The sequence below is a fragment of the Corylus avellana genome, chromosome 5 (genome assembly GCF_965113065.1).
Source record: "Corylus avellana chromosome 5, dhCorAvel1.hap1.2, whole genome shotgun sequence".
In the NCBI taxonomy this organism is placed as follows: Eukaryota; Viridiplantae; Streptophyta; class Magnoliopsida; order Fagales; family Betulaceae; genus Corylus; species Corylus avellana.
Window position 1 is genome coordinate 1,704,278 of NC_142494.1, and position 26,663 is coordinate 1,730,940.

Genomic DNA, 26,663 nt, shown 5'->3' on the forward strand with positions numbered 1-26,663 from the left:
AACAGTGACATGGGATGTGATGCACTACAACAATTATGAATGTCCATTTCCACATTCTGATACCTCATTATCTTGATGAAGTATCGAGATGCCACTACAGGAGTGTTTGCGTAATAAGATGAAGAAAGAGCTCAAGAACATCCTGGTCAAATCGTTTTTTAGTTAGACAAGGAAGTATAACATTTCTCAATCCTCTGACTTTCCTGGATTTGAGGATTTTTGTTCTTTTAGCATGTAAGGGAGGCTCTTATTGTATATAAAGTGTGTAATAGGGTTGAGCTCCTCTGCACTTATCAATGAAATGAATTATTTATTGAAAAAAAAAATTAATATATATAAGTCTGTTTATACTTTTCCCTCCAAACCTCTCGTCTACACTACCAAGCTCAATCAATCAACCTGTCAAAATTCCTAAAACCATGACCCCCTCTAAAACAGAAAAAAATAATACTGCAACAATATCAAAGATACAGAAAAAGCGAGGAAAAAAAAGGGTAAAAAAGCTCTGCCATAATGACCCGAGCTGTGGCTTTGAAAGTGGTGGATGCACTCAGTATTCGGTGAAAAACACCCATGATTCAAATCTCCAGAAGTTCCAAGCAATAAAATGTAATCAATCGATCTGTTCTATGCTGCAGAAGTGAACAGCAGGGATGCATTTGTTCCTCCAAAGCCAAAAGAGTTTGACAAAGCTGCTCTAATTGGCATTTTCTTTGAAGAAGTCAAAGGCTTGAAAGCATCGTTAAATATGGGATCTGGTTTAGTAAGATTGAGCGTTAATGGTGCAGCTCCCTGCAAAGGAACACAGCTATTTAGTCATGATTGCGGAGAGCAAAAGCTGATAACCAAGTTGCATGTTAAGAAAGCTAGAACTAATGTATTATAAGTTGAAGGTATTTGAGGAAATCTCCACAAATCTTTTCTTTTTTCAAGTACTATAAAACCATGAATTGTTTCATTTATCCATGCAAAATGCAGTAAAAAAAATATTTGGGGAAATAAAATTTGTCTTGGATCATCTGATTTGATGTTCATGCAAGCAACCTTATTTCCCTGATCATCATTAGTTTTCCGGGAAGCTCTATAGTATCAATCAGGAAAGCATGCGATAGAAAAAACAGTTTCCACTTCAATTATACAGGGAGCAAACCGCAATTACTCACGTGGTGTATGGCCAAAACTGCAAAAATTGCTTCAACAGCTCCAGCTGCTCCAAGGAGATGACCTATGGCACCCTGAATATTATTGTAATTACACAAAACCACCAAAATAAAATAGCCAGTCAGTAAGAAAGCTAAATAACAATATAATAATGTATTATATTATGTATTGGTATGCATGGCACCACAACAGACAAAAAGATTTTTATCTCAGAACTGTATAATCCATAGGTGAGGATGTCAGAAACTACCAAATTCTGAACTTGCAACAGAGAGTATATATTTAGGCAAAGGAAGATTCCCTCAGAAAAATTATCACTGGCTTATTACGCGAACAATCTTATTGGAAAGCTAGAAACTATTAGAAAATTCATTCGGTAAGGGATGCAAAGACTCTTATGTGGTAGTGAAGGTTTCCTAAATCTATGATCATCACCAGAGTATGTAACTCCTCTGGGGCCATGGCAGGATGAAACTGGGTTTATGAAGGCCAGCCATCATTCTGAAGACAATCAATCTACAAGATGGGTGAATATCATGTTTGGGTTATACTTCCCTGTAAAATTTGGCAGTTAAAGATGTGCATTCTTATCCTTCTAAAAGTATCAATCTGGTTTGAAGTATCTATATTTACCTTTGTTGAGGATAGGGCCAAAGCACCTGATGTCGCATGTTCTGAGAACATGGTTTTGATAGCATTGGCTTCTATCGCATCACCTGAATAAGAGATTTTCAGCAATATGAGCCACATTATGCATCAGTTTCAGCAAATAACATTCTAATCAAGCTTTACAGAATTAGAGTGCAGCAAGTTGCATAGGTCGAAATGATTTACCCAAAGGTGTAGATGTAGCATGAGCATTTACATAATCCACCTGGTTAGGATGAAGCCCGGACTGCAAGTCATCAAAAAGTGAGAACATTATAACAAACTACAACAATCATTTATATATATATATAAACTACAACAATCTTTTAATGCATGCTGAAAAAATAGCTAACTTGAATCAGAAGCATTTTTTGTTGAGGACGCTTATTTGATCAAGCCTAGAAAAGAACCATTTTCAAGTGCAATACCAAGAAGATGGCAAAATGGAAACAATGAAACGGCAATGAAGTTGTTTGCAAAATTTAGCCCTCCAACCACTATGACCATGAACCCACCGTTTTAATTTTCTGTTTTCTCCTGTTAAATTGATTGCATGAGATTTTGATGGTTAAAACTATCATGTGAATCAATTGTAGGCATCAAATTTGTTGATTAGGTACGATATATTTTCATCTACCGATACCACCTGCACACCTTTGCTAATGACATTATATGCATAAGCACGAATGTCACTTACATGCTAACAGTTAATGTAGGATCGATAAAACTGTAAGGAGCAATCAATTAACTCAATACCTGTTCTAAGGCACAACTCATGGCTAGAACAGCACCTCTTCCATTAGCATGTGGCTGAGTAATGTGATATGCATCACCTAAACCCACATCATTATCGTCAGAAACCACTATTACGAAAGCACCATGATATATTCACAAGTTATTACATTCATGATAAACAACCTGACATCCCATAGCCACGAACCTCAGCATAAATTTTTGCTCCTCGTTTTTTGGCATGCTCGAGTTCCTTTATTAAGAAAAAAAAAAAAAAAGGTAAGTACCAATCCAATAGCAAAAGCAGTGAAGGATTACACCCAATAAGGATAAAAACAGAAAAAGAAAAAATCTAAATTTTTAAGGAAAAGATGTTTAGACTCACTTCCAACACCAAGACACCAGAACCTTCTCCTATCCTGAGTACAAGGTAAAAGTTAGATGATGACAGAATGCAAGAAAAAGAAAGAACATGGATGCTATGAGTATATGCTTACACAAACCCATCTCGGCCACAATCAAAAGGTCGTGAAGCTTCCTGCGGAGCAGAATTGTACTTTGTCGTCAACGCCCTTGACCTGGAATTGACAGGAAATGTTGCAATAAAATGTCATTACCCAAAAAAAGAAACCTAAGTGCTTTACCAGGACTTGCTAGGAATAGATCTTTCCTCTCTTTTATTTCAATTGTTGGGGCTCAATGTCAATTACAGAAAGAAAAAAAGAAAAAATAGTAGGTGGTTAATCCACTGTGTTCATCCCCACCCTCTAATCCTAACAAAGCCACCATGAAAGGAATTGCTGCAGTATGTAGGTTTAGATGAGGCATAAAATTTATGTATTAATTACTTGCAAAATCCTGCTATTGATAAAGCATCAATGCTAGACTCTGTGCCTCCAGCCAACATAACATCTGAATCTCCAAACTGAATCATCCTCGTGGCATCACCAATAGAATGTGCCCCAGTGGCACAAGCTGTCACTGCAGCATGGTTTGGTCCCTATATTCAGAAACACGACCAGATTATACTATGATATCTTTTATTGCAAGAATACATTTGAATACATCCTACAAATTACAGAGGAATATCATTGGTTAGAGAAACTGAAGCAGATAAGCTTCCATAAGATTGTTGAGGACAATCAGTTCTACAACTTAATCGTACACAATAACTTTGCCAACTCATCAAAGGTTCAATCAGTTGGTCCCAATCTTTCATCATGAAAAACCAAGAAAATGCACCTATGTGACAAGCAATTGAGTAAATTTGCATGTATTTTCTAGAAACCAAAACTATAGCTGTAGCTCAGAAAGTTGATTTCTTTAGGGAGATGAAGCACCATTCAGGCACAGTAATCTGTGCATTGGTTGGCCACTTGGAGATGCAGTAGCATGATGCTCCCTTTGTCATCATTAGCTCAGACAAACAGACACCCCATCCCCCTCAAAAGAAAAAAGACTAGATTTCAGTTATCAAAGTTATCTACGCACCTGGAATCCATATTTCATACTCACATGACCAGATGCCATGTTAATTAATATCCGTGGGATGAAAAATGGACTAAGCCGTCGAATGCGCTGCATTTAAAAAAAAAAAATTACATTAAGTTAATTGTTTCTGAAAGTATTAGTCCATTTTCCAGCTTATAATTGAGATTATCAGGAGAAACTAATGATGACAAAACATGATCTAAGAACTGTAAAATACTACAACAGTGTAGTAACAAACAAACCTTTTCGCAAATCATTTGAGCTGCATCCAATATGTCACTGATGCTTCCAATTCCCCCACCAATAGAGACTCCCTGGTGTTCTTCAAGTAAAAAAAAAACGACATATCACCAATGAAAGGAGAAAAAATTGTCATGTATTATTTGCATATGAAGACTACTTACCGTTCTTTCCTTTTGTTCCTGCTCAGAGGGTAACCATTTTGCATCTTTTAGAGCTTCATCAGCGGCGCATAGTGCATAGCCTATAAATCTTGCAATTGATCGATGCTCCTGAGAATTATCATCATGATCAAATAAAAGATCTCAAAAGTGTCACGGGAATACATTAAAAGTCCCAGCATGAATAGGTAGGTACAAAGTCGAAGGAAAATAATTACTATAGTAATTTTTCATATCCTAAATAAAGTCATCCCACCATCAATACGACACACTGCGGATCCGTTTAGAAGTAACAGAGCAGAACAGAACTTAGCCTCTTAAACTGATAAAAACTCTGCTAACTAAAAAAATCAACATAAAGCGAAAATCAGCAACAATGCAACAGAAATTACAGGAGAACATTTACCTTAGAATTAAGCCATAATGCCTCATTGAATTCACCCGGGTTAGTCCCACAAGGCACGATTGCAGCAACTTTCGATGTCAACTGATCAAAAGTATGCAACTGGGTCTCCCTATCAAAGGAATTCATCCTGATATCTTCGGGTGTTATTGCCCTTATCCCACATCCTCCTTCTATTAGACTCTTCCAAGTAGTTTCCACTCCACAACCAAGCGGAGTCACCATGCCTAAACCTACAAAAACCAAGTCCTCGACCATTAAATTCAATACCAAAACATACCCAACAATGGAATTGTAGTTGGAAATGCAATAAGCACCTAAATTTAACAATAAAAAAATACTATATGTAGTTCAAAATTAACAGTATATACCTACACCAACAAACCCAAAAAAAAAAAAAAAAAAAAAAAGCTTTAAACCTATAGCTCAGTTATGTCTCTTGAAGTGTAACTATGCATATGCAAAATACACACATAAAACACATGTAATCAAATTACAAAGCTTCAATCTTTAATGGGTTTCTCTGTGTGCGTGTGTATGAGAGAGGGAGAGAGAGTTACCTGTAACAACCACTCTTCGAGAAGAAACAGCAGGTGGAGAATCAAAAGCTCCAAGACCGGAAGAAGAAGAAATGCGGCGAGTGAAGAGGAAACGAGAGGGAATGAGAAGTTTACGCCAAGCAACAGAAGAGCCGCCTGCCATGGCTTCCGAAACCCTCTATAGTCTTTCCGAAACCGACGAAACAGAACCCTCTGTACTTTGCTCTGTGCGACAAACTGCGAAACTGCGCCTTTGGTTGTTTTTTTATGGAGAAGATGACGAGCAGGTGCCCATGTTTCAAGGACCCGAGGAGGTAGATTCGACACAACTTGTTATGGCGAAATTTCTTCGTTTTGAAAATGCTTTCGGTAGCGGCAAGATATGGGGGCCCTTTGTCGACAATTGAGACGATCTTATTGACACAATAAGCGCTCTAAGGGAAACATAGAACTCATACCTTCAAAACGGCACAGTTTGTGATTTCTATGCTTGCCCCTTTTAAGGGATTTTATAATGGGTAAAGTTCACTTAACTCCCTCAAACTACCATTCCAATGATAATTTATTCTTCAAACTATGAATTACGATAATTTACCTCCAAAACTATCAAAACAATGACAATGTAAGCCCAATGCTAGCAAAATGACGAAACTACCCCTATAGAATTTTTAATAACACAAAAATACCCTTAAAATTTTGAAATTTTTTTTAAAATATTTTTGTTTTTATTTTAGTAAGGGTAATTTTGTCATTTTATTAAAATTGGGGATACATTGTCATTGTTTTAGTAGTTTGAGAGGTAAATTGTCGCAATTGATAGTTTATGGGGTAGATTGTTATTGAGGTGGTAGTTTGAGGAGATTAAGTAGACTTTAACTTCTTCTTTTTTAAATAATTTTATTGAATACTTAAAAGATCACCGAGTAACAAAATTAAAAATATTAATATTAATAATAATGATAAGAAAATTTTGCATTTTATTGTCCGGTGGAGATTAATTTTTTTATTTCATAGAAGTTTTTTAATGTAAAACCACAAATTAAGTTCAAACTTAGAAATTATATTGAATCTAGGGTTTTTTTTTTCACATTTCTACAAAAAAAAAAAAAAAAAATTGTTTTATTAAATGAGAGAGATTTGCCAAAAAAGAAAAAAAAATTAACAAACAATCCAAACACAAAAATACGACAAAAAAAAAAAAAAAACAAACAAACAAACAAACACAAAAATATTTTTATATTTACAAGTTCCTTTGTACCACTTGAAAAGGATTTACTGTATGTTAGAGGGGTAAAATTGTTACAAAAAATTAAAATGATAATCCTCTTAAAAATACTAACTATATTGCATTTGAATGGAGAGGACCATATTCCAATAAACAATAAAATAACCAAAAAGAAAAGGAAGGGAAACAATAAAAATAGTTTTGCTACAGTAATTGCTCGAGGGTTGGCAATAATAACTGTAGTAAAAAATATGTTTTATATAAGTTGAAGATAATTAGTTGTAACTCTAAAATGCCTCATATATAACTAATATAGAGGTTTTAAATCATATGCTAGAGATGTTCTTATAGCATGAAGGTCCATCGGTATGTTTATTATAAATATATAACACGATTATTAGGTGTAATAATTGTATAAGATAATTTGTCCTCTCCTACTCTAGACCTGAATATACTACTCATGAGGCGAGCCGTTTATAAATGAGTAATGCTAAAAACTATACTCTTATCTGACTTTACTAATGTGGTAGTGTCAACCAACTCTTGATTTTATTTTAATTTTTATTTCTTTTTTGACAAGGGGTTAATTCAATGGATTATTGGCACTTGCATATTAGCAGGGGTAGAATAGCGGATTAGTGGTGAAATGAAAGTGTAATTTCTAATATTACTCTTGATAAATTTTCTTGAATAATAATATACCATTTCACTATTTCAGTATACCTATGGGCCAAAGAAAAAAAAAATTCAAATATTAATGACATTCGTTGATTTATACAATTTAAATCATAGTTAGCTCAAAAACTTAAGTTAATTGGAAATAATAATAATAATAAGTGAGATAAAACACATGAAATATTTAGTTGAATTTAGAATAAATTATAAAGTAAGGATTTGAACTCATGACTTTAGCTATAATTTTATGTTAAATCACTAATTATCCTAAAAAGTTAAGCAAATAGAAAATAGTGAACTCTAGATTTTGTTAGCTATGTTTGGCAAGAGCCAGGCCCCTCACTGTAGCTGGAACGACACTGTTCCAGCTACAGTGCCAACTGAAACGTGGCAGCAGAAATTGATTTTTTTATCTTTATTTATTTTTTTTTAAATCAAAATATTAAAAAAAAAAAAAAAAAAAAAAAAAAAAGAAAAAAGAAAAAGGAGGAGAACGCTGGGGTGGTTCCAGCCACCCCATTTTGGCCAAGGGGTGGCTGGAACCACCCCAGCGTTCTCCTCCTTTTTCTTTTTTTTTTTTAATATTTTGATTTTTTTTTAAAAAAAAACTAAGATAAAAAAATCAATTTCTGCTGCCACGTGTCAGTTGGCACTGTAGCTGGAATAGTGCCGTTCCAGCTACAGTGCGGGGCTCTTCCCTTGCCAAACATAGCTGTTTAGACTTCAAAAGTAGCACCCAGCCTCCTCTATCGCTTTGGCCGCCTACTTCACCTCGCCATTTGTTATCCTCCTCGATCTTTTGGCTTTGTCGGTTTCTGCAAGGGTTCTTAGATTAGCTTTTTTTCGAAGTAGATATACATTTTTGCCGCCAGTCCAAGTCCTATACGTGTCATTACACATTCTTCTCTAGTGCCAACGAGTCCCGTAGACAACAAACGTTTTCCCTCTGGTCGGCACGTGACGGTTGTGGTTCAAATGCGTTGGAGCGTGGATCATGTGAATCTCAAGCGCTTCTATGTGAGCCTACTGTTGCCGTTTGGGATGTTTTTTTTTTAATTTTTTATGCTGTTTTGACTTTCGAGTTGATGACAGATAATTTTTGGTATGAGGGTTTATCTTTCATGGCCGGTTAAATAAAAACTTTTGTTGTAGGAATATGATCAACTCATGTCTTAGATCTAGTATGCCAAGAGCAAATCTATGCCATAAATGAAGTTTGTACATGGGTGAGATCGAAGGATACAATTTGATTGTTAGATTTTTCGATGTATCTACGACTTTGTAATCACATAACTTTTGCCTATGTTCTTAAGAGTTTGATGTTTTGTGATGTAAGATTTAAGAATTTTATGCTCCGAATCTTTTATGGAATGAGAAGAGGTTTACCTATTAAAATAAAGAAATAAATAAAAATAGCGAACTTAATCATCACCTTCCCTTTTATTTGGAAATAAATTGTAAAGTCACGGTGACAACTCAACATCTCTATTATGATATTATGTTAAATCATTAAGCAAATAGTTGACTTTTAAGGATAAAAATTTCGAAAATTTCCTCTAATCCAGTTTATACAACTGCATTGTGTCATTCGAGCATGTTTTATTACATGCTTTTTTAAGGATACAAATTTCCTTTGAAGATGCTTTTTTAATAGCTTAAAGAATACATATTCCTTATAGAGGCGAGTTTGTAAGAAATTGGTGTCCCATTTTTAATAATTTTGACATGCAAATTAAAAAAAATACGTGCTTCTCGCATGTTAAAAAATAAATTTATGTCCGATTTTTTAATCTTTCAAATATATTCTATCAATAATTGCAAAAACCTTAGTAGATTCTAAAGGGGATTTTGTGCTTTAATTGAAACTACTAAAGGAAAGATACATAATTAATGGGTGGTCCTTTCTTTAGAAGAAGTAAAATTTATTTCCTTTTCTGAGCATGCAAAAATAAGTTTAATTGCAAAGATGACGCATTATAAAGGCCCTAGGACGGACTTCTTTATAACGATGTGGCACTCAATCATTGGCTAATTATGGGTTGTAGACCTAAAGAGTAATGGGGAAGTCCTATGCGATCAAAAACCCAGACACCGAGAAAAGAAAGACAGAAACTTAGACTGTTCATTATCACAACGCTATCAAAGAATCTAATCAAACAAATCCTCGCAGTTTCTCATAGCACGTGGTTTTGTGACTTTTGAACGTCCTCCTGATGACGTTGGTAGCTGTGTTAAAGCTCTTCTGATCTATCAGATGTGATTAATATTCGTACTGTTACTCTGAAGCTTGTAAAACGTGTATATGTGTGTGTATATATATATATATATATACGTCCTCGATCAGAGCTAAGCTTGTGACGCCCTAAAAGAGGAGAAAAAGACAAATCCAAGTGCAAAATCTGATCAAGGAAGGAGAAGAAGAAGCTTCGCTAGCCTATATCAAACACCCCCCCCCCCCCCCCCCCCCCCCCCCCCCCCCTTCCCTCTCTCTCTCTCTTTCTTTTTGCACACTTTTAGGCAAGGGCCAATCTTTAGAACCCTCTTCAATATTCGCGTTCTTTGCTAAAATCATGTTATTTAATCTGGGTATTCGTTGTTTCCTGAATTAGAAGCGTTTTCCTCATCTGGGTCTTTCTTGTTTTGTTGTTTAGAAGCTTTTTCCTCGACCAAATTTTACTTTTTTGGGGATATGAGGAAGAGGGAGAGAGAGAACCCTTGTGGGGTTTGTGGCCACTATCATAAATATGAAGAAGGAGAGGTCTGTGGGATTTGTGGCCACCGGATTCCGGCTACATCGGAGAAATCTTCGATTCAAGTCAGCGCTTTTCCATCGGAGATCTTGCCCGAGTTTCTTTATTTAGGTAGTTATGATAACGCCTCGCGCTCGGAGCTTCTCAAGACTCAGGGAATCTCTCGCGTTCTTAATGTAAGTTCTTTTGGGTACTTCAATGTTTGGTTTGGATATGTCAATCAAAAAAGTTTTTGTTGTTTTACATGCTAAGGTAATGCTAGTCTATTTGAATGTTCTATGAAATTGATCACTTTGATTGAATTTGGGATTTGAATTTAATTGTGTTATGCTTCACGCGTACATTAGGAAGCTGCCTTGTAATTTAATAGGCTTCTGAATGCGTGCTCCGTAATTTGTTTATTGTGTTTTATGATTTTGATAATTTGGGGCTTCAAGAGAAGATTGTGTACTAGTCACAAGTGATGCGGGCAATTATCTGTGACGGAGTGGTTCTGCCTTGAGATTTAGTGGGGAGCGGTGCTCTGCACCTTATAGTGCACTGAATGATTTTGCACAGGGAGAGATTCAATGGTCATGTTGTTTATCGATGTTTTGGTCAGCTTTCATGATAGACATCTGAAGTTGTGGAGAGACAGAGTGCTATTGGAGAGTATTGTGTGATCACATAAAGTCAATGAAGATTTACAAGAGAGCTATAAGGTGTTTACAAGAGTGTTATAAGTTGTTTACAAGAGAGCTATAAGGTGTTTACAAGAGTGTTATAAGTTGTTTACAAGAGAGCTATAAGGTGTTTACAAGAGTGTTATAAGTTGTTTACAATAGAGCTATAAGGTATCTCTTGGGAACTACGTAATCACATGTCCTTTATATGGATTTAACTGAATTGATGTTAGATGAACAAGTAACATATAAAGAAGTAAATAACAGCAAGATTTGAGGACAAGATAGGAGAAACAACTCAGATGGTTAAGAAGCTATAAGAACAGTGTGAAGGCTAAATGGAGCTAAATAAGGTTCTCCCAGAAAACATTTGATTTGTGAGTTAACCGGCAATGCAGCCTTGTATAGAACTGAATGGCAAATCATGATTGTTTATTCAAACCCAAGGTGTTGGGAGAAGGAGGTCCATTCATTATTCTCACGATTGGTAATTATTTCATAGTTAAAAAACATTAATAGGTTGACTAATACGTTGCATGTGAATGCTAGGTGGTCTTATAAATTATAGTACAAAAGTATGTGGAGCTTTATGAGATGCAGACTTAAGAACAAAAGTGAGTTGCTTGAGATTTTGGCTCCTTTACTTTTAAGGGTGTATTGGAGAGTGATGGACTTTTGGCTGTTCACTTCTCACACTGGTTAGTTACACTTATCAGTTTCAAGAGTCTTATTACTTATGTTGGGTTGCATCTCATAACACATTTGTAGAGAAGGTTGAATTTCATAAAAATAAAATAGAATGAAATTGATGGTTGGAGAAATGACAGAATGATTCTAAACCGAAATTTATATCTTGTAGTAGGTTATCTAGTAGAATAAAAGGCTGAGAATCTTATATTACATTTTTTTTCTATGTATGCAGACGGTGCCTGCTTGCCAAAACCTCTACAAGAATTCATTCACCTATCACTGCCTTCAAGATGACAAAACTTTGCCTTTTGATGATGCAATTCAATTTTTAGGTGTGTTTTTATTTCTTTCGTGATGAATTTATACTTGTTGTTTCACTTTCTGCTTTTTGTTTAGATGCTTATGTGCTTCTTGTTGGAATTTTTTTAGTGGTAGTTGTCTTGTAACAATTCTTCTTTTTCTTTTTTGTATAAAATTATCGGGATATATATAGCAGGATGTAGGTGAATTTGATTGGTCTTACTTCTTCTTCTTCTTCTTCTTCTAGAGTCTTTAGCATTGGTTCCATCATCACATTGGCAACTTACATTTGCTTATAGGTTCTTTTGTTAGGATTGTAAAATTTTCCTTTTACTTGTTTTCTATTATGCGTCTTCCTTTAGGTTTAATTCTCTGTAAAAAGCATCCTCTTTTCTTGTTCAATCTTCAGATAGATCCTCTTCTTTCTTGAAGCCAAATGCCATAGGAATTGAAGAACTCATTCTTCAGCTCCATCATAATTCCTGTCATCACATTAGATACATTCTTGATTCTGTGCTTTAAGATGTTATCTTTGTTTCTCTTTTTATTCGGTAAACTATATGAATCCTGCTGTCACTTTGAGCTCACTACCGCCCTTAGCTACTTGCCCTATCGGCGAGAGAAAGGAAGTCGAAAGTAGAGAATGAATTCCCATTGCTCAAGGTACACCTTTTGATGAGTTCTCTTCTATCCATCAAGTTGGGTATCCCCTCCCAGAGGGGTAAGTCAAGTGATGTGGGGGCATTTGGATTAAAAGTGGCTAATGGAGAGTCAGAGATAACAGAGGAAAAGCCCTTAATTTCTGATATCTTTAAGATTGACAAAAGGAAATTACAGTTCTAAAATGTACTCAATAAAATCACAGCCGCAGTGCAAAACAAAATTAACTCATAGTCTGTTATGATGAAGCTATGGAATTTGGTTAAACAAATTTTAAGTAGTTTTAATTTCAATGAAAGTGACTCATAGTAAAATTTGGTACTAATTTATGGAAGGTTAACCGTTGGATCTATTCAGTTGCACCATAACATCTTTTGGATATTCTCAGTTCAGTTGGTAGTTTGATTTCACATATGCTTGATGTTGCAGAGCAATGTGAAAGGGACAAAGCTCGTGTTCTGGTGCACTGCATGTCTGGAAAAAATAGGTAAATTGTTCCTGCAAAATAATTTCTCTCTCTCTTCTATGCACACCCAAGTTCAAACTAGCCTACAGAAAGCACGTATAGCAACATCTGTTACCCACCCAGCCACAAATGCTTCAAGAATGCTATAAGTAGGGCATCACATACCAACCATTATGAAAAACCTAGTTGGCTTCTAGCGATGGAATATAATGAGGAGATTGTGGGACCTCCGTACAGGGATGATTTAGTTTTCTTGAATGTCTGTTTCTGACATAATCTTTTTTTTTTTCATTCTTTCCTGACAGGTCACCAGCTATTGTGATGGCTTACTTGATGAAGTCCAAAGGATGGAGACTTGCCCAAGGTTACCAATGGGTGAAAGAGCGGAGACCATCTGTCGAATTATCTGAAGGTATGCTCATGATTTGTTTTTGCACAGTAATGATATAAGGATGACTGGAGTCTTCCTAAAATTTTTTCAAATGTGATGTGGCTTTTAAAATCACCATTGAATTTGAAATGGTCATTATTGAATTTCGATCTATTAGTGATTTTAAAAGTCACGTCACATTTTAGAGGATTTTAAGTAAGAGGACTCTAGTTCTCCTTATATCACTATTCGTTTTGCATTATTGGGTAAGCACTAAACTGGCTAGCTAAATTTAGTTATGTGGAAGATAATTTATTTAATGGAATATCAAATAGGACTATCACATCGTTAAGCCTCTAGATCATGATTTTAAAGGTTATTTGTAGAGAACAAAAATCTATGCAAGCTGATTGGAATTTAAAATGGATTGGAAAAATGCAACATGGATGGTGTGCGATCATACCAGCACTAATGCACCGGATCCCATTAGAATTCCGCAATTAAGCTTGCTTGGGCGAGAGTAGTATTAAAATGGGTGACCTTCTGGGAAGTCCTCGTGTTGCACCCCTCATTTCTTTGTCTCATGTGGTGTTTATGGTGCGAAAGAAATGCTAGATGCTTTGATAATTCCACTAGGACTTTAGAGGAACTTATTCATTTTTTCTTCTATACTCTTTACTCTTGGACGACTGCTTGGTTAACTCTATTAGTGATTAGTTTTTCTGACTTTCTTTTTCATTTTTCTTCCTCTTAGGCGCTTTCTTTATACCTCCCGTGTAATTGGGTTGTGTCCCTCTGCGCTTTTTATATCAACATTACTTATCCAAAAAAAAAAAAAAACATGGATGGGTTGAAGCTGAATTGTATAATTTTTACAGCCTCCTTTTTTATTCTCACCCCCCGTTTTAAGCATTTTGCTCTCTTCCTCCCTTAGATGGTGTTGGATCGGCATGCAATTTAGTATATATATTAAAGGCTTTAACTACTCAAAAAAATTGCATTATGCATGAGAGCTCCTGCATTAGTAGCTGTCCTTTTCTGATGCTGTGATAAAGTGTCCTTAATCATTTAAGGGCCTGTCTTGCAAATACTTAAAACATGCATCTGCGTTGAAATTAACAACCTCAGGAGTATGAACCGTCTCCTGAATCTCTGATTTTCATTTCTTTGTTTCTTAATGCAGCTGTCTCCCAGCAACTGCAGGAGTATGAGCAGAAGATCTTTGGACCAATTGCTACTGGGAACCCCATCCCACCAGTCTTTGCACCTGCAGGTGTGCCGTCGTTTAGCTTCGGCTTCCCAAAGATTAATGATCCAGTTTCCATTCCCGCTTTCAGCAATGTTGGTACTACCTCTATTTTTGCTCGTCCTCCTTTAGACGTTCCACCGCACGAGTTTACTTTTGGAGCCAGCCAGATTCAGATTCAGAGGAGTAATGATAATACACTCAACCCAAATTGCAGTGATATTCCAATGGATGGTTCTTGATTTCCCTACCCTTTTATCTTTGGCGAGATCGATCCTTGGTCAGAAGTTAAATGAGAGTCCTGACTTATGAGTTTCTTTTTAACACAATTTGGATGTAAAGTGGGAGTTAAATACTCGCAGCGTTTTGGTTTGTAAGATTTGAAATATTCTCAAGTTGTGGGTGCCTTGTCTTCTCCATCCTACTGTTCAAAAGTATAAAGATCTTTTTGACTCGTTCTTGACATTGTACAAGTGATTTAAGGTCCGTTTGGGTTTGCAATTTCAAATGTGCAATTTGAAAACATAATTTATAATAACGCAGTTAAACGTTTGGTAAAATCACAATTTAGCTTTTAAAAACGCATTAGCTTGCATATGATTTGAAATACACAGATTTTTCTATGTTTTCAAATTGCAACTTTTTTAAAAATGCTTCCAAACGATACCATTTTTTTTTTTTTTTTTTTTCAAAGAGAGGCTTTTCCATAGGCCATGGGAGGCCCATTTTCAGCCTTCAAAGGACATATCTGCAATGGCCTGTAAGATAATTGGAGAGACACAGAGGCATATTATCTTTCATGGAGGGATGGGGATTTCCTTATCCTATATCGATTCCTGTGAATGACTTTGAGAAAATGTCTGTATTTTGAGCATGAACAGTTTAAGGAGGGATGAGATTTTTGTGTCCAAGTTGTATAGGAATTTGAGCAACCTAAAAGAGGAAGGTTGCGGAACCGCTCCGAGTAGCCTAGGACAGAAGATTCCAATTCTTAATGGAGCTCCTACAACTTTCTTGTGAAATTATTTGTAGAGTTTAATTTCACCTTTGAGCTTGGCACTTCATTGACTTTCACCCCACGTTTATAGAATGTAAATACATGAGAAATTATTAGAAGTTGTAAATAAAAGAAAGAAAAGAAATAGTAGAAGCAGCAAAAGTCCTTGTCTAGTAAATTCCGACTCGCACAAAAAGTGTAACGATTTGGAGACTATCTCAAAGAGAGACTCAGCAAAATAGACATGTCTGTGAAAATGCTAACTATTTGTACCTAGTCAGATAAACCTTATAAAGCTTAATTGTTCCTTAGGATTTGACTTTGGATCTTTCTTGTGCAACTTAAGTAGAAAACGAATTAGGCCTCCTTCCAAAAAGGCTCGTGCCGTCATTGAAATAATGTAGTAGGCCATTGCCACAACCTAATTTCTCTATATGAATTGTGTTTGAGTCTTTTTTTTTTTTTTCTTTATCATTAAAGCGAGACTAAAATTAAATCCATTCCTTTGATGAGATTATCATATATAGAGTCGAATGCTTTTGACATACAATAAAACAGAACAAGATCCTCCCCATTTCAACTGAAATGAAGAGTATCAATTTAGTATAAAATGAGGAGTAATATTGTCTTTAACATTAAAGTTGAATGACAAAATTTACAATATAACCCTTTATTTTACACTAAATAGATACTCAATTTCATTTAAAATGGAGAGGATAATAAAACATACAATCACTCATCCACCAAGTTTATAACATTGATTTCTGTATAAATGTCAAGAGCTTCCATAGATAGATTGACAGTAATGCAGCAACCATATCAGCAATTGGACTCACAAAACAATCCTTTTATCTATGAAATGGTGAGGATCCTATTCCAAATAAAACTTACAATCACTTATCCATTAAGTTTATAACATTGATTTCTGTATAAATGTCAAGAGCTTCCATAGATATATTGACAGTAATGCAGCAACCATACCAGCAATTGGACTCCCAAAACAATCCTTTTATCTACAAACTTTACTTGACACATTACAACACCAAACATACAATCCTGTATTTCATTAAGTATAAACAATCTATATATGGCACCGTTAGGGTATTGATAATGCTTCTCAACCTACTGCTACTAGTAAGCAATGCAAGTTTCAAGGGAAGACTTTGCAAGCCACAATAAGCCTGGATCATTCCGCTTCAAAACCAGATAAGTTTCTGCTTTCCCAATCTCGTCCAAAACCACGTCTTCATTGAAACCAACCAAAGAAAGAATCGCCATTGCAGCTGTAATCACAAAAAGCAGAAACGGGTAAGTTGCCATTGAGCATGGAAGCCTCAATTATGAAGCTGTTGAAAGGTTAACCTCCTCTTAGATCTAGTAAATATTAATTTCACTCCGCTTCTGGCTGGGATGAGAGTTCTGTGGTCACTAATATGACATAGTTAAGGACTTAAGGGTAGTATTTAGCAATAGGGTTAACAATTTTTGGCACGATCTGCGACCTTGACACAGACCAAACACAAAATTAGCAAATTATGGTTAAAGAGTTTGATCCATTTAATTACTTAAGTCAGGTTAGGGTTATGGTTGACCTACATAGTTTTATACCCATGTTTCGACATGACTCAAATTCAATACGCGACTATGAATTGCTACTCATAATATTTAGAGTGTGGAGAACTTCACTAAGCTGTCAATGGCCTTGATTTTCTAAATTCACATAATCTATCCCATGCCAGCTTTAATTCAACCAATATGTGTCATGGTTGACTTGGCTGATGCATTTTATCCCTTGAAAAGCAACACTCCATTGAGCGCAAACGTGATGATAAGTGTTTCCCCTGACCAGCTTTTTTGAATATATTTTATTTCTAAATGACAAGATGGTAAATCTTACAACGTTATCTAGCTCCGTTCAGTTTTCAGTTAAGAATTTTCAAATATCTGGGAGCTACCAAGAATTTTTCACATAATACCGACCCCATTGAGTTTTCTTTTATCATTACACTTAAATTTCTAAATAAAGCTGAAACGTCACTATGAGAAAAGCTGCATACCTTGATAATTTGCAACATTCCTTTGGATTATGGGATTAGCCTGCAAATGCATCACCCATTAGCTATCAATAAAATATATTTGATGAGGACATTCTAGGATGCAAACTTTAATACACAGCAATCATGGGTGAAACCATGTGGAGGTCTGAACCAGCTAATGTTGAATAATCAACAGATGAGTTGCGGTTAGGGGTGAAAATACACACGTACACACAAAAAGGGTTAGGGGTGAAAATACACACATGCACACAAAAAGAGAGATTTTACCTTACGGAGTCTTCTGTATTTCATCTCATCCGGGTGTTCGATCACGTTCCTGCAATTAGATACGCATTATTCTAGATTTGTAAATAACTCTATAAAGTATAATAATATACAGGTGATCAATGACATGCTGGTCTAATCCAAGGGGGCCTCATAACAATCGTCAGAGCAAGGGCTTGCAAAAGCAAGTCACTTCTGCAGTTCTTGGAGCCAATACCTGTATTTCTATTTGTACTCCCCATCCACCAAAAGAAAAAAAAAAAAAAAAAAACAGAAAGAAAGAATAAAAAGAAAGATCATTAATTTGACAAGTATACCTAATTATCTTAAACAGAGTTTGTAGGACTGCAGTAGCTTCCATAGGAGTAACTTCAACTCGCAGCATCTCAATGGCCTTTTGTAGACGACTACAAACAACTGTAACAGGATCATGGATTCTTTGTAGTTCTTGATCATCTGGATCGGGTTCATAGATTTGTGTTCTAGATACTCCCAGTGGGTGTACCAAATTATCATCAGGATCAGGCTCTGTCTGAAAAACTCCATTTGCTTGAGAGTCATCAGGATCAGGTTCTTCAATGTTTTTCATTGTTTGAATTTCACCGTCCAGAATCTCCATCTTCTGAGACTCATCAGGATCAGGTTCTTCATGCAACTTTGTGATTCCCAACTTCCTATTAGTTTCTGAAGGCAGCAAGAGTTGTGTCGGCCCAGAGTTACTGAAATCTTGTCCAAGTATAGTCCTGCTTCCAGTAAATTCTGGATAAAATTTGGACTCCACAGTTCCACCACCCTGAGAATCATCAGGATCAGGCTCAAGCTTGTTTTGGTTGCCAGAATGATCATCAGGATCAGGCTCATAAACAGGTTTTCTCTCTGCTTCATTTGGACTCTGAATATCCAAGTTTTCTTTTTCTATCAAATCCATAGAAGCAGGTTCTTCATGTGTATTGAACCCAGAATCATCAGGGTCGGGTTCTTCATTAACCACAGATCCTACCAAGCTGTTCACAGAAGCATTTTCTAAACGGCGATAGGCAGCAGCAACTGAAGATGCACGAGCGCTTGCAAGCTGATCTGATGTGCTCCCTCCAAGCTTCTTAGGAGAATTACTACCGTCTCCAATAAAGTCCTCCTCATAATGTTCTGAATTCCGAACTCCATTTAACGTATGACTACTTGATCTTGTCCAATCTAAACTAGCAGCTTCTTGGTTTAACTAAACAGCAAGCATGCCAAATCAAGAGAAGCCCACTTCAATTGAACCATAGTAAAGCAATACTCACACTAAAGACATTGAAAACAAAATGACACTTAAAACATGAAAAGAAAATGAATAAACACACATTATTCTTACCTGATTATCCAGAGCATAAAAGTTTGCATCATGTTCAGAGTATACCATGTGAGCCTGACAGGAATAAAGAACAATATGAGTTCCTTCAATACTCATCATCTAGTTCAACCCAATTCAACCACACACTAATACCTACAATCTCAATTGCAGGCTAATAGCCAAAGTAATTTACAATGCATAAACCGCATGAACTTTTTTTCTAAATATACAGTTCATAGACACACACAAAAGCACTACACCTCATGCACTGAAAACTTAACATGTCTGCCTTACAAGTTCATGCAAAAGGGTTTTCTTGATGCTTTCATACTTCCTGAAGCCCTTAAGGTCATCAGTCCTAAGACGCAGAGATATCTCCTCTCCATGATTCTGTGACAGTAACAGTCAGCAAGGGACGAAAAAAATCAAAGAAAACATAAAGGTCCAATAAATGCTTTTGTTTAGAATGGCCATTACCTTGTTAAAACCAAGAATGCATTTGGGACTTATGCCAACATAACCAACGGGGGCCATCTCGGTCATAATACCTATGCGCCAACGATACTTTTAAAAAACAATCCAAATACAATTTATCAGAGACAACACCACAACATAAAGGAGAGTTAATAAAACAATTTTGTGTGAAAAATCCATCCAAAGGTACCTTGTTCATAATAGCAATAATTCCAGGATCTGCGGCAAGCATGTGCATTCTTTTTAATGCCTCTGAAGCTGGAGGATTCAACTATAAACAAGTAACAATCAAATTAATTAATGATCAATTTTCCTACAGTTTGATGTTATTTACTTTTTTTACTTATCAAAAAAAAAAAAATTAATGATCAATTCAAGAAATTGAAGCTTGATATTTTTAGAGGCACATATTCCAGGAAAATACAAGATAAAACATTCACTTCAAAGGATGTATAGTAATAAAATAAAATGTGCTCTTCATTATGTATATCAATTCATAGAAAAGCAAAGATCCGAATCCATACTTCAACTATCAACCTACGTATGACAGTGACAAACTTGCCTAATGCACTCTGAAAGAGTCAAATCTATAATTGAAATTATTGCATGCAAAATAAAGGAAAAAGTTGCAAACATAGCATTGTTTTATTGGCTGAGAAATTTATAGTGAATCTTGATAATATATCTAAACGTAACTCTTAACATTTTTCATACATTTTTCACTGCCAAGTTCTATCACCAAGACACTGTTCAATTCACACATTAAACACATAAAATGGTCTTTACAAAATACGCAACTAGCCAAACACAAGTGAATTTCAGAAATTATCAATGTTTGATTGGTATAGATTACATGTGCACCAGCCAGATTTTCTATCTTGCTAATAACAAGTCGTGAACTAATAATTAAGGGATCTTCCTCATAAATATATACCAGCAGGTTGGATCTGTCAAAGGCCACAGTGTCTGATAATTTTCTCTCTTCTAAGGCTGATGTATAAATATGTCTTTTACTTTCTTAGCACTAAAAATTTCAAGTCCACATTGCATAGTTAAAAATATAGCAGTACCAAGTGACTTGTTAAAAGGAAAATAACAAACGAGGGCAATTTTCTCTGTGTTTCCTTTTTTCCTTCTCCCTTAACTTTTGAACATACAATTCTTTATCTGCAAAGTATCTAATCCATCTAAACTACATACCATATGAGGTAAAAAGTAATTAGAAATTCAAAACACCTCTACTCCTGGGAGCTCAAGTGTGCGAAAATCACAAAAGATATAAGGTCCTTGTGGAAGCTTCAGTGAAGCATGAGGCCCATGAGACCTGCGCTGCCTCAGTCTCTTTTCCTCTTCTTCAAATCCAGCTATCCTCAAGTTGGCTTTTGCACTTTGTAGAACTTCATCAACCTCCGTCTCAGGCACTCCCATCATTCTGATTGACTTGCCCTGAATTGAAGAAGAAGGCAATCAATGGTCTTGCAAGACTTGATAAATGGTCATTCAAGATATACAAGTAATAGATGAACATGAAAAACGCAGCCGATTTTTTCCTAGAATTTGGAAAATTCTGTAAAATCCAGTTATATATGTTCAATTTAAAACTTTTAAACCCATTTTCAGCCCCAGTTAAGCATTAAATGCATCTCTTTTAGAAATAAAACTTGTCCACAAATTGAGAAGATCGCTCACATATGATTGTTGTCTAAAGTCACCTCTAGAATTTTTTTTTTTTTGTTTTCAAAGAAACAAGCTAAATTCAGAATATATTATATTACTGAATCACCATATAAACAGTTTCACAAAAGACAAATGAATCCCAGTGAAAATAATAATCATATCCACAATATTTTTGTACTTAAAGAACATATACAACCAAACTGCATCCAAGCACAAAGAAAACCCTCTCCATGTTAGACAGCATACTCTTTTAGACTAGATTATGGGTAAATTCACAATTAGGATCTCCAATATGTACAGAAGTGTTTTCAAACCTTGACTTTATCATGGATTAGCTGCCAGCAAGTAGCTTATCTCAAAAGCATAAGTATGATCACTTGTATAAACTATCTTGACATTAATTTTTCCATGTCCTAAAGATGTTGAATAGAGCCCGCTACAGACTTATTAGATAAATAATGATATACCATGGAATCTTATTTAGCTTCACAATGGTTGAAGTATGTTAACAAAATATAGAATGAAAGTAGGTGATGGTACCTTTGTAATGGAAGTTTCATCCAAACTTAAGAATGCCTGCTCATCAGAGAAAGGAGACAGCAGCTTCGATGTTTTGTTGGAAGATTTTGGAACAATCAGCCGCATGGTATCCGCTTTGACATCTGTCAATTTTTGCAGTTTGAGCCCAAGCTCCTTAAGAGTAGCACCTGAACTCATTTCTATGGTAAACTTCTTCCCCCTCCATAGAATTGATATACTCTGTATACTCTCTGGATTTTCCATGCTGTGCTCCAAGAAAAAACAAAGTGTGAAAATTCATTTCTTCATTGACTAGTAAATTTTGTGGAACTATACACCTAATCCAAGAAGAACATCTACAAATTCTAGAAAGATTTTATGTACAAAGAGCCACCAATAAGCCTACATCACCTTTTAGATAAAATGCATTCTAAGATTGTTACTGTTTACTAATCTGACCCCAATAATGGTGCAAATTCTATAAGGATGAGTACAAAACAGAAAGGGGCACTGATTAAGTTGGAGTCTGCTCCCCCCCCCCCCCGAATTCTTTCTATCCACATTTCGTTTATAGATTTAAATAGAGTTTAGAATAAAGATGAAGCAATGAAACACTAATTCTACCAGTATCTTCTATTCCCACAACAAATGAAATAGGTAGAGGTGGAGTCAACTGTCAAGGAAGCTGCTTAATCAAGGTTTTGAGCTTCAGAAAATACCAGACGTGTTTCAACTTTCACAAATGCTTCAACAGACAAATAAAATGAACTCACTCCAAGTAATCCGAGAATTCAAATTACAGGAATTCACATACATGACTAAGCAAATCAACTCATAAGCAACAAGAATATTAAAAAAATCCAAAACATCATGACTATTTGGGAAACCAAATAAGACACATAAATAAGGTGCTCTTACCACCTTCTTCAATGCAAATTACCAGTCTTGCCAACAGCCTGAAGACCAAATTCATTAAAATTGTTTCTTCAAAGCCATAATCAAGTTCCTCAAAGATAACAAAACCCAGATAAACTTTTCAATCTTGATGGAAATTGAAGTCACTCCTTAGTTCCTAATATCAACCCATTGAAAAATACCAAGAACCCACATAAAATTTTCCCCATAAATCACAGAAAACCAGCTCAAACTGACAAAAAAGGAACAAACTTTGCTGAAAGAGTCACAAACATGCATACCTATCATTCATTTTACCCAAAACCACCAGCTTATACATACAACCAAACCATGAACAAACAAAGATTTCTTAATTATAAACCAAACTGCAATTGATTTCTTAATTATAAACCAAACTACAATTTCAAGAAGATTTCTAAACTAATAACTTGCACCCAACCATAATCTTGGAAACTAGGAGACAAATCAATTATGCACAATCGAACAAACCCAGATATGGAATTTCGAAGACCTTACCTCACGCGTGGATCAAACTCTCTTTGTCTGTCTGAGAAGCGGATATTCTGAGAATTGCCTGTTGGAAATGTCAGCCAAAATTTAAATGAAATGATTTGGAAATTTGATTGGTGAATTTATTTATATAGGAAGGGTTGGCGTAGGATAGGAAGCGGTTCATGTTAGCGGCATGGATCGTGCTAAAATTAGCGGTTGTGGGTTATTACGCATGTGCTGGCGTTGCCGTTGGGAAAAGTCCAGAAGCAGACCCAACCCCATTACCATATAATAATTGTTGGAAAAAGTTTTCCACCAACTCGATGGATAAAAGTGACATGTATTTTTTTTATTTATTAATATATGAGATAAACATAAATTTTTAATAAAATTGATTTTAACTTTATTTTTACTATTAAAAAAGTATGTGTATCTCACATATTTAAAAGACACGTGTCACTTTTATAGTCTAAATTGAAGGAAATTCTTTTAACCTAGTTTGAAAGAAAATTTTGTCCATAATTTGTTTAAAAGACAGAGTTTTCCTCCAAACTGAGTTGGAGGAACTTTTTTTAACTCAGTCTATAAAAATGACATGTGTATTTTTTTTAATAACATGTGAGATGCACATATATTTTTAATATTATTTATTCTAACTTTGTCTCTATTATTAAAAAAACATGTGCATCTCACAAGTTCAAATGACACACATCATTTTTATAGACTGAATTGAAAAAAGTTTCTCCAACTCAATTTGAAGAAAACTGTATCATTGTTTAAATGTAGTATTTTAATTAGAGTTGACATATCTAGATTTTTTTTAAAAAAAATTTTGTAATGTAGAATTTGTTCGAGGATAAAAAGAAAAAAGAAAAAAAAAAGGGTAACAAATGAGGGAAAAAGATACAATGAAAGTAGTCCTCTAATTCAATGTTGGACCCGAATACAATGAAAATAGTCCCTTTTTTTTTCGATTAATATTGCTTGTATTGACTTACGTTCTGATAAGTGTCTTTGCTGGTTTCTTTCTCTTTTGCAGTTATTGTTCAATTGGTATTCTGGCACGGGTTAAGACTATTCTGCCACTATCTATTAAATTAATAAATTGGCATTGTCTTCAAAGTGTGAATAACTCATTTTAAGGGACAAATTTTATGATTGAAAAAAAAATGGAGTTTACATTATATTCGCATCTAAAACTTTGTCATACCAGACTTCCAATTGATAATTTTATTTATTTATTTATTTTAAATGGAGTTCTATTTAGTTCAACTTTGTTTGACCACAATTTTGTCCTGATCAGCATAACTTGGATGCCCACCAGGCCCCACCTGAACATGTTTTGAGATTTTTTTTGGAAGAAGATTGTATAATTAAAAAAAAAAAAATTTTGTTTGCACAGGCGTGCCACGCATGCCGTGTGCTGTGTATCACGGTCCTTGTCTTTATGTCATTTGTCCCCCCCCCCCACATATGGACTGAAATTCTACTAACTAGAAATAACAAGATTAAAACAGATATTAACACAGATATTCAAGCTCTATACATGGATAAACAAACAAAAACTCTCAAACCATATCAAGGCTTCCAAATCAACAATTTAGACTAAGGGGTATTTTTGATTGTTGAGAATTTCAAACCTTGGGAGTTATAAATTTTTGAGAGTTTATTAAACTTACATATTTAAAATCTTTGAGAATTGATATTTTTTCGGTTCAATTCAATTCAATTAGACTTTGAATTTAAACAATACTTTTGATATGGCAATGTATCTATAATCTAATACATGAGGTAATTACATTTTCTTCCCATCAACTACAACGCATTGCCACTTTGTCTCCATGAACTGACAACCATACTGTCCGACCCTATCAAACTACTATTTTGTGCCCAAAACCCCAATTCCATTAGTCAAAGGCGTTAACTCATGCGGTTAAAGTGACAATGCGTTGTAATTCATGAGGACAAAGTGATGGGTTGACCGTCTGAGTGAACACATTTGACTAACGGAAATGGGGTTATGAGCATAAAATGGTAATTTGATGGAGTCGGATAGTAGAGTTGTCAGTTTATGGGAACAAAGTGATAATGCGTTGTAGTTGATGGGAGAAAATGTAATTACCCCTTGATACATATATATCATTAACTGTATTTGGGGTGTTCATACACTACAAAAAACCTTTTGATTAGTAATGACACTTAAGTATTGTGTCAATAGGCTTGACACGTTACTAAATGTTAGTAACGTGTGCGGCGTGTTATTTTCTGACATGTTACTATTTAGTAACGTGCGTAAATTGATATTTCGGAAATTCACATGTTACTAAAGTATAAAAAGTTAATAAAAAAAAATTTCGGAAATAAATTTGAAAATCAGATTCCATGATCATGGAATTTGATTTTCAAAAATCCAAACCCATGCAGTAGCAAATCAAAATTTAATTGTAAAAAAAAAAATTATTTGAACTTGGAATATAGTAAGAGTAAATATGGTAAGAGCAAAAAATTGAACTTGGAATACGGTAAGAGCAAAAAATTATTAAATCCAAACCCAGATGGTGAAGTTTTGCAACTTTCTGCTCCAACCTGGCCACATCTGCTTTTGCAAGAGCAAATAGAACACCCCAATCGGCTATATAAAACAAAGACCCACCATAAATCAACCAAAAATTATTCAATATCTACCAATTTAACCAATGGGTATCCCAAAAAGGGAGCTGTATTCTCATGGGTAGCATTCAAAACTGAATTTGGAGCAACCCAAATACTGCGGAGAAATTTTTTCGGTTTACAGCCTAAGCTCTGAAATTTTTTAGGGATTTTGGCTAAATCATTAAGTGGGTATAATCGAAAATCATCCATACATACTATGTTACTAACCCATAAATTTTCCTCTACAATCAATCAATATAACAGAGATTGATCGATTAAATCAACAACATAATCAACAGATTAATGCATATGTATACCTGAGGAGAGGAGATCGAACGAGATGCAGAGGGTATGGCGGCCGGAGTACTGCTGGAGGGAGACAGTGATGGCTGGAGGTGATTTTGGTGGAGAGAGCACGACTGAGACATTGGGCGATGGAGGAAAGAGTAAGTGAGAGAGAAAACGACGGAGAGCTACTGGGAGGAAAAGAGAAGAAGAAAGAAGAAAGAAGAAAGAAAAAGTGCGGCTGGGAGGAAGAAAAAAGAGGGAAGAAGAAAGAAAAAGAGAAAAAGAGGGACATGCACGTGTTTTCAATGCCCGTTAGTAACATGTCAAATTTGACACGTTACCATTTAGTAACGTGTCAACATGACACGTTACTAAAGTTTTCGATTTTTTATTTTTTATGTTTTCGATTTAGTAACGTGTCAAATTTGACACGTCACCATTTGACATGTTACTAAAGTTTTCGAATTTTTTTTAAATTTTAATTTTTAATTTTTAAGGTTTTTTATTTAGTAACATGTCAAATTTGACACGTTACCATTTAGTAACGTTTCAACTTTGACAAGTTACTAAAGT

The 26,663-nt window shown here is 35.2% G+C and overlaps 3 protein-coding genes and 1 pseudogene across 3 annotated transcripts; 2 read left to right on the forward strand and 2 right to left on the reverse strand.

Moving 5' to 3' along the window:
• Nucleotides 1-322: 322 nt before the first annotated feature.
• LOC132181132 (Beta-ketoacyl synthase) lies at nucleotides 323-5,713 on the reverse strand. Its single transcript, XM_059594215.2, has 14 exons — nucleotides 5,397-5,713; nucleotides 4,840-5,069; nucleotides 4,437-4,544; nucleotides 4,275-4,346; nucleotides 4,033-4,119; nucleotides 3,390-3,541; nucleotides 3,039-3,119; nucleotides 2,927-2,960; nucleotides 2,728-2,794; nucleotides 2,566-2,642; nucleotides 1,996-2,056; nucleotides 1,795-1,877; nucleotides 1,164-1,235; nucleotides 323-792 (listed from the first exon to the last, which is right to left on the reverse strand). Exons 1-14 carry the CDS (start codon nucleotides 5,536-5,538, stop codon nucleotides 628-630), a joined length of 1,431 nt encoding a protein of 476 aa, XP_059450198.2. The 5' UTR covers nucleotides 5,539-5,713; the 3' UTR covers nucleotides 323-627.
• Nucleotides 5,714-9,386: 3,673 nt separating this feature from the next.
• On the forward strand, nucleotides 9,387-14,873 carry IBR5 (indole-3-butyric acid response 5). Its single transcript, XM_059596527.2, has 5 exons — nucleotides 9,387-10,201; nucleotides 11,610-11,709; nucleotides 12,767-12,824; nucleotides 13,109-13,215; nucleotides 14,357-14,873. Exons 1-5 carry the CDS (start codon nucleotides 9,965-9,967, stop codon nucleotides 14,659-14,661), a joined length of 807 nt encoding a protein of 268 aa, XP_059452510.1. The 5' UTR covers nucleotides 9,387-9,964; the 3' UTR covers nucleotides 14,662-14,873.
• LOC132183482 (5S ribosomal RNA) lies at nucleotides 13,623-13,741 on the forward strand (annotated as a pseudogene).
• Nucleotides 14,874-16,235: 1,362 nt separating the features above from the next.
• Nucleotides 16,236-26,148, reverse strand: LOC132181429 (zinc metalloproteinase-like protein). The gene is made up of 12 exons (XM_059594638.2): nucleotides 26,120-26,148; nucleotides 23,175-23,232; nucleotides 21,765-22,008; nucleotides 20,784-20,993; nucleotides 19,738-19,818; nucleotides 19,551-19,637; nucleotides 19,368-19,463; nucleotides 19,095-19,148; nucleotides 18,055-18,956; nucleotides 17,741-17,789; nucleotides 17,474-17,513; nucleotides 16,236-16,699 (listed from the first exon to the last, which is right to left on the reverse strand). Exons 3-12 carry the CDS (start codon nucleotides 22,005-22,007, stop codon nucleotides 16,548-16,550), a joined length of 1,914 nt encoding a protein of 637 aa, XP_059450621.1. The 5' UTR covers nucleotide 22,008; nucleotides 23,175-23,232; nucleotides 26,120-26,148; the 3' UTR covers nucleotides 16,236-16,547.
• Nucleotides 26,149-26,663: the final 515 nt, after the last annotated feature.

Excerpts from the sequence above, each read along its gene's own strand:
- IBR5 (XM_059596527.2), top strand. The coding sequence starts at position 9,965 with ATGAGGAAGAGGGAGAGAGAGAACCCTTGTGGGGTTTGTGGCCACTAT. Across the intron at positions 12,825-13,108 it reads TGCATGTCTGGAAAAAATAG|GTCACCAGCTATTGTGATGG; the intron begins GTAAATTGTTCC and ends CTTTCCTGACAG. Across the intron at positions 13,216-14,356 it reads ATCTGTCGAATTATCTGAAG|CTGTCTCCCAGCAACTGCAG; the intron begins GTATGCTCATGA and ends TTCTTAATGCAG.
- LOC132181429 (XM_059594638.2), bottom strand. The coding sequence starts at position 22,007 with ATGGAAAATCCAGAGAGTATACAGAGTATATCAATTCTATGGAGGGGG. Across the intron at positions 18,957-19,094 it reads TTTATGCTCTGGATAATCAG|TTAAACCAAGAAGCTGCTAG; the intron begins GTAAGAATAATG and ends CTTGCTGTTTAG. Across the intron at positions 17,790-18,054 it reads ACTCTGTTTAAGATAATTAG|GAACGTGATCGAACACCCGG; the intron begins GTATACTTGTCA and ends ATCTAATTGCAG.
- LOC132181132 (XM_059594215.2), bottom strand. The coding sequence starts at position 5,538 with ATGGCAGGCGGCTCTTCTGTTGCTTGGCGTAAACTTCTCATTCCCTCT. Across the intron at positions 4,347-4,436 it reads AGGAACAAAAGGAAAGAACG|GGAGTCTCTATTGGTGGGGG; the intron begins GTAAGTAGTCTT and ends GAAGAACACCAG. Across the intron at positions 2,795-2,926 it reads CTGGTGTCTTGGTGTTGGAA|GAACTCGAGCATGCCAAAAA; the intron begins GTGAGTCTAAAC and ends TTCTTAATAAAG.